The sequence below is a fragment of the Pteropus vampyrus genome, unplaced genomic scaffold, assembly GCF_000151845.1.
Source record: "Pteropus vampyrus isolate Shadow unplaced genomic scaffold, Pvam_2.0 Scaffold343, whole genome shotgun sequence".
Lineage (NCBI taxonomy): Eukaryota > Metazoa > Chordata > Mammalia > Chiroptera > Pteropodidae > Pteropus > Pteropus vampyrus.
In genome coordinates this window covers 996,272-1,002,418 of record NW_011889124.1, presented here as the reverse complement: position 1 = coordinate 1,002,418, position 6,147 = coordinate 996,272, and the positions used below count along the sequence as shown (strand labels likewise).

General features: G+C 60.5%; 1 protein-coding gene across 1 annotated transcript in view; it reads left to right on the top strand.

Annotated features, from left to right (window-relative positions):
- Positions 1 to 4,463: 4,463 nt before the first annotated feature.
- The window catches only part of GET4 (golgi to ER traffic protein 4), an 11,096-nt gene continuing 9,412 nt past the window's right edge, over positions 4,464 to 6,147 (top strand). Inside the window, exons 1-4 of the mRNA XM_011378545.2 lie at positions 4,464 to 4,669; positions 5,283 to 5,361; positions 5,688 to 5,769; positions 6,085 to 6,145. Coding sequence (XP_011376847.1) covers positions 4,653 to 4,669; positions 5,283 to 5,361; positions 5,688 to 5,769; positions 6,085 to 6,145 — 239 coding nt within the window. The 5' untranslated portion in view covers positions 4,464 to 4,652. The remainder of the gene's footprint in view (positions 4,670 to 5,282; positions 5,362 to 5,687; positions 5,770 to 6,084; positions 6,146 to 6,147) is intronic.

The window sequence follows — 6,147 nt, the reverse complement described above, 5'->3', positions numbered from 1 at the left end:
CCAGAGGACCAGGTGGCACCGAATGGACTGCTCTTCAAGGAACTAGCCAGAGATGTAGGGGAGCATTGAACCATGTTATGTCTGCTTGGCAGCTTAGCCAATCAGAAGTCTAGGTGATGGGGAGTTTTTTTTGGTGCTCAAGGTTTTGCCTGGTGCTTGCTGTTTCTGGGATTGTGTGGAGGTATTTGCCCCAGTGTTTAGTCAGCAAAACGATCTCCCCAAAGACGGCGTTCCTCGGTCTGAGCTGGTTCTGCAGGAGGCGCTGTGTGAGGAGCGTGGCTGTGGCTGAGCGTGAGCGTGGCCCGGCCCAGGACACCTCGCGGAGCCTGTCTGAGCCCCCCTTCCTCATGGGTCATTTGGGGCATCCCTGCACCTCTTCAGGAATCGTGACAAGTCAGTGACGTGACATTGGCCTTGCTGGGGAACGCAGGGGACCGAGTGAGCACTGGCCATGTGGCCGTCCCTGGGGCCTGAGATAGCCTGGCTTTGTCCCTGACCTCCAGTCTACAGTCCACGTGGAGACCCATGATTGCAGTCCTGGTTTAGAACCCTCCGTGCGTGTGTGGCTCCTGGAGAAGTCACGGTCACCAAATCATGCTAATTTTTTAATGTCATTTTACTAATAAATGTATATACATTTAACATATTTATGTAAAGCATACGATTTGATTTATTTCGATATTTGTATACATCCAATTAAGACGTTGAAAAACAGCCTCCAGCACCTGCAGAGTGTGCTCATCCCCTTGGGTTCCGGGCCTCGCCCCTCACCCCTCGCAGGCCCCGGCCTGGCAGGATGGCTTGGTTGGCATTTCCTAGAGTTCTGTGTAAGTGGACTCGTGGCGTAGCCTCTTTTTTCAGCCTGACATTTTGAATTCGCTCAGCACAGTCGTCTCGAGGTCCGTCCTCGTGTGTGTCCGTTCGTTTTCGTTGCCGAGTGGTGTTCTGTTGTGTGGACAGAGCTCGGTTTGTGTGTCCGCCCCCTGCCAGCCTGTTTTACTTCGCTTCCGTTGTGCCCCATGGCAGTCTCCGGGGGAGGAGAGCAGTTGGGCACAGTGGCTGATTGCAGTGGTGGGCAGCGTCCCACAGGCATGGGCAGGAGTCGCTGGTGCGGCTGGGTCAGCCGGAGGCGGAGCGTCGTGTCAGGGTCTGGCTCTGCCCCGTCGATGGTGCTGGAGGCGGTGGGCGGCCGCCTTGTGTGGTCAGACCTTTCTTCTCCAGGACGAGGAGGTGGTCCGTTACTAGTAATCTGTTAGACCACCCACCGTTCGCTTCAGTGACCATCTGCAGGGTGGCCCAATGCCGCCACCATCAGCTGGAGGGGCCTCCTGGGCCGGTGCTGTGTTTACCTTCCTGCTGGGGGCCTTTCCGAGACCCGTGTCGGGGATCCATGTGGCCCTTGTGGCCAGAACCTCGTTTTGCCTCTTAAGTGGAGAAATGTTTTAAAGGAAAACATTTGCTTCTTAAGTGGAGAAATGTTTTAAAGGAAAACATTTGCTTCTTAAGTGGAGAAATGTTTTAAAGGAAAACCTTACGACGTGCGTGCTCTGCAGCCCGTGGCTACGATGGCCGTCTCCGGAGGGAGCGGCTGGGACTCGGACGGCTGTGCCTCCCACTTCAGGTCGTGCCTTTGGAGTGACCGAGCCCAGCCTGCGCGCCTTCGTGGGGTGTCGCTTAGCCGATACGTGTTCCGCCGCACGCGGGTCCCAGGTCCTCTTCCCCACTGGGCCGTCGACGGACACGGGTCTGTGTCAGTGCCTTGGCCGTTGTGAACAGCGCTGCGGTCCGCGCCGGGCTGCGTGTGGTTTTGAGTCAGGGTTTTCATGTTCTTCACACAGCCGCAGGGGAGCGACTGCCGGGTCGTGTGGCAGCTCTGCTTGAATTTTTCGAGGCACCTCCATGCCGTTCCCGCGGCTGCACCAGCGTACGCTCCCACCGGCAGAGCACGGGGCGCCCTTGCTCCGCGTCGTCACCGTGTCTGCCGTCTTGTGGATGACAGCCGTTCCGACAGGCGTGGGGAGTAGCTCGCTGTGGTTTTGATTGACGTCTCCCTGACGACCGGTGGTGTCGAGCATGAGAGTTTTATACTTTTTGGATGTCGGCTCCTTTCCGGAACATCCCTTGCAGACACCGTCTCCCCGCCGGTTGGTCGGTTGTCCTTCCGTGTCGTTGGTAGTTGGTAGTTTCCTCGGCCGTGCAGGGTCTTTTAGTTGGACGTGGTCTCACTCGTTTGTTTTCGTTTCCTTGGCTGTTGGCGTCAAATTCGCAAAACCACCACTGAGACCGAGTCCAGCGCCTGCGTTTCCTTCCGTGCGTTTTATTGTTTCAGGTCTGCGTTCAAGTCTTTCACCCGTTTGGAGTTAATTTTCGCGTGTGGTGTCGACGGCAGCCTCGATCACCCCTCACGCGTCTGTCCGGTTTCCCCGGCACCATTTGTTGAAGAGACTCCTTACTTCGTTGAGTGTTTTCGGCTCCTTCATCGTGAATCGGTGACGTCGTGCCTCATTCCCCACGGTGTGCGTGGAGTGTCGTCTGCTGCCGTCACGGCGCCGCTCTGTCTGCCTTCGGGTCGGCTAACGATGGCTCGATGTGTTTGCTGCTCCTACGCCACATGCGTGCTAATAAACGTCGTTCCCGATGGCGTCTTTTCAGATTATAAAACGTCTGCTTCTCGTTAGCTGTTGCGTCGGGTGTAAGCGCGGCCGTCCTCTGCGCGGCCTTGGCTTGGAGCGTCGCCGTCCACCCTCGCCTCGAGCCTTCGTTCGCCTTCGGAGCTGAGGCGCGTCTCCTGGCGGCAGCAGATGGCTGGGTGCTGGTTCCTGACCCGTTCAGAACCCTTCCGTGCCTTTGGGTGGGTGAGGCCATCCGTGTACACTTGGGGTGATGACCGATCCGTGAGGACTGAGCACGGCCACCTCGTCTTCTGTTTTCTGGGTGCTCCGTGTCCCCAGAGTTTCTTTGCCCTCGTGTCTTGTCCGCTGCGTTAGGGTGGAGGTTTTCTGTGATGTTTTTCTCCATTTCCTCTTCTCTTCTGTCTTATGTCTGGGCTCTGGATGTTTGTTTTGTGGTGACTCTGCGGTTTGTGTTATGTGTTTCGCAGACAGCGCAGCCCTTTGTCAGCGTCGCCCGTCTGCAAGCTCCACCCCCTTCCTCCTCCTCTCATGTTGTGTATTCGTCACCTAAACAAGGTGGCTGTGGTTTTTTTTCTCCCCCTTAAAATTTTTATGGTCTAATTGTTTAACACCCTATTCTGAAACAGTCGTAATCCTCTGCTCCTGTCTGTCTGTCTGTCCCCGTAAAGCGTCGTGTACTTTTTTGAGTTTTTGTTTTCAGTCGACGAGCTCCTTTCAGCCCCTTCTAGCACGGGCCTCGTGGTGCCTCCCCTCGAGGGAAAGCCTCCTTCTTCACATCTGAAGGGTGGCTTTGCCGGACGTCGTCTTCTCAGCCGGACAGTGTCTGCTGAGAAAGCCGATGACAGCCGCTGGGCTTTCCTGCGTCGGGCACCGCCTTTCCCCGGCCACCTCGAGAGCTCTGTCACTCACTTCTGGTCGCTTGAGCGTGGCATCTTGGAGAAGGCCTTTTCGCGTTGAGATAACTAGGTCTTCTGTTTGCGCATCGGACCTGGACGTCCAGTCCCGTCCCCAGGTTTGGGGCGGTCCCACCGATCGCTTCTCTGAGCGGGCTCTGCTCCCTCCCCCGTCTCTTCCGGGATCCGCGCTGTCCTCTGACGCCCTTCCCGGGGGAGGCGGGTGGCCCTTGTGGACCCCTCGGCTCAGCAGATCGTCCCCGTCCTCGCGAGCCGTGTCCAGGCTTCCGCGTGTGCGCGCGCTGCCCCGTCCCACCGTCTGCTCCGTCTGCAGTGCTTTCTCGAGCTTTCCTTGTCCCCACCCAGGTCCGCACCCCAGGTCCGTCTGTCCTCTGGTGGAGTTTACTTCTCCTGTTCATCAAGTTTACTCCTGAGCTTTCTCGTGTCCCCTTGAGCTCCGTCGAGATTGCTGCTGGGAATTCCGTCACTTAGAGCGCGGCCCCCCGTGACTTTGAGCTGGGTTTCTGGAGGTTGCCGAGCTGCCTGGTTGCTCATGGTGCTGGCGGGTCGTCCTCTGCTGCTGCGGTTGGAAGGAGCCGGCGCTTTTCTCCAGGTTAAGTTGGACTCAGAGGTCCAGCAGGTGGTGATTAGAGGTCCTTCTGTCGTTTTCCAGCAGATGGCGCTCTGGCCCAGTGTTCGTTTTACCTGCGCACGCGAGGCTCCGGGCCCGCGGTGGAAGGGGGGTCGCCGCCTGGGTGTCAGGGTGCTGGGCGCTCTACTTTGTCGGGGCCACCTGGGTCCCACGCCCCAGCGTGTTGAGCAGGCAACTTTCGCTGGGTTAGGGGCGAGTGACTAGTCGTAGTTATGGGGAGACACAAAGGGGCATCTCACTCCATGTGATGCTCTGTTTTCAAATAAGGGCAAAACAAAGGAGGAACCGCGCAGGCGCCCGCTGTGTGGGTGACGACGCCCCTGCCTGTGCCTAGGGCTGTGCAGCTGGGTGACTCCAGGCTGGAGGCTGCTTGCTCTGGCCGTGCTCAGCCCCCTGAGGCCTTGGGGACAGCTCCTCCCTGCTCGGTCACCCAGGACCCACGTGCCCTCCCAGCCCAAAAGCCCAAAAAGAAGCATGTTCACTTTCCACAGGTGCCTTTCACTTTTTTGTAGTTTTCAGCTTTTCTCCACCTGCAGCACACAGTTCTGACTCACTGCGGAGGGACTGGCGGGAAGCCCTGGGCGGTGCGTGCGCAGGGGACGGTCCCGTTCCCCTCCCCCACCTGGGCGCCTATGCTCTGGGGGGGGCCACAGGCTGTGTCACACCCAGGGTCGCTTAGTCTGCCTTGCAGGGACCTGTTTCCTCCATCCGGTGTTCTGAGAAGTCATCTATCACTGCTTCTGCAGAGTCTAGCGTGGTGTCACGAATAAGCAGAGACGGGGGGTGTGGTTGTCACTCAGGGTAAACGCTTGCAGCCCCGCGTGCCCGCGCAGGAGGCCGCGTGAAGCCGTGCGCCCCCGCGAGCTTGTTCAGAGCGAACGCCGTGGCGCCAGGGAGCGTGCAGGACGAGCGGGAGAGGGTGCGTGTGCGCGCACACGCGGCACCCGCGGAGCCCTGACGGCCGCAGCCCCGGAAACCGCCGGCCTCTTTCCAGCCTCGCGCGCAGCAGTTTCCTGTCCTTGGTGCCGGGCGGGGCGGCGGGAGGGGGCAAGGGGCTCTCTGGGGGGCGAGCAGCTGGCCTGACGGGCTCCCCGCCCCCCGCAGGTACACGTCGCAGAGCAGGCACGCGGAGGCCCGGGAGCTCATGTGCTCGGGGGCGCTGCTCTTCTTCGGCCACGGCCAGGTAAGCCGCGGGCGTCCCCAGGTGTCTCGGCTCGAGGCCTGTGGGTCGGAACGGGGACACCCAGGGAGGGGCCTGAGCACGACCTTGAGCTGTCCTTGGCGCTGGCCCTGCTTCCCGCAGCTGGGCGAGTGTCCTTGAGCCCGGGGTCCACACGCGGGCTCCGGCGCCGGCCGGCGCGCCCAGGCCGGGGTCCGTTCCCCAGCAGCACTGCCGAGCGCCCTGGTCTCAGCGCTGCTCCCCCACGAGTGTCCGCCCCGCGGCCCCGTCACTTCGCACACCGCTGCGCCCCCAGCCCTGTGGTTCTTGTCTGTTCCCACGTTTTGTAGCAAAACAGTGCTGCAGACTTGTCCATGCTGGTCTTGGAGTCGCTGGAGAAGGCGGAGGTGGAGGTGGCCGACGAGCTGTTGGGTGAGGCTTTCTGAGGCGCACAGGGTCCCTTCGCCTGTGGGACAGTTTCAAGGCCGGTCTTTCACGTAGCGCTGCCCCGCACACGGACCCGGGAACCCGTGCTGAGCCGTCCCAGAGACCCGGCTGCGGGCTGCCCTGCGTGCCGTGGAGGGGGCATGGGCTGCTGGCTCTGCGGGGGGTGCACGGGGCGGCCCTGGGTGGCACCGGCCCTGTGGGGGGCCGCAGGACACACTGCCGGTGGCTTGTCTGCCTTCCCTTGAAGGGAGAGCTGCAGGCTGCCTGCCCTGCGGGTAAGGGTCTGCCGTGTCGTTTTAGAAAATCTGGCTAAACTGTTCAGCCTGATGGACCCCAGTTCCCCGGAGCGCGTGGCCTTCGTGT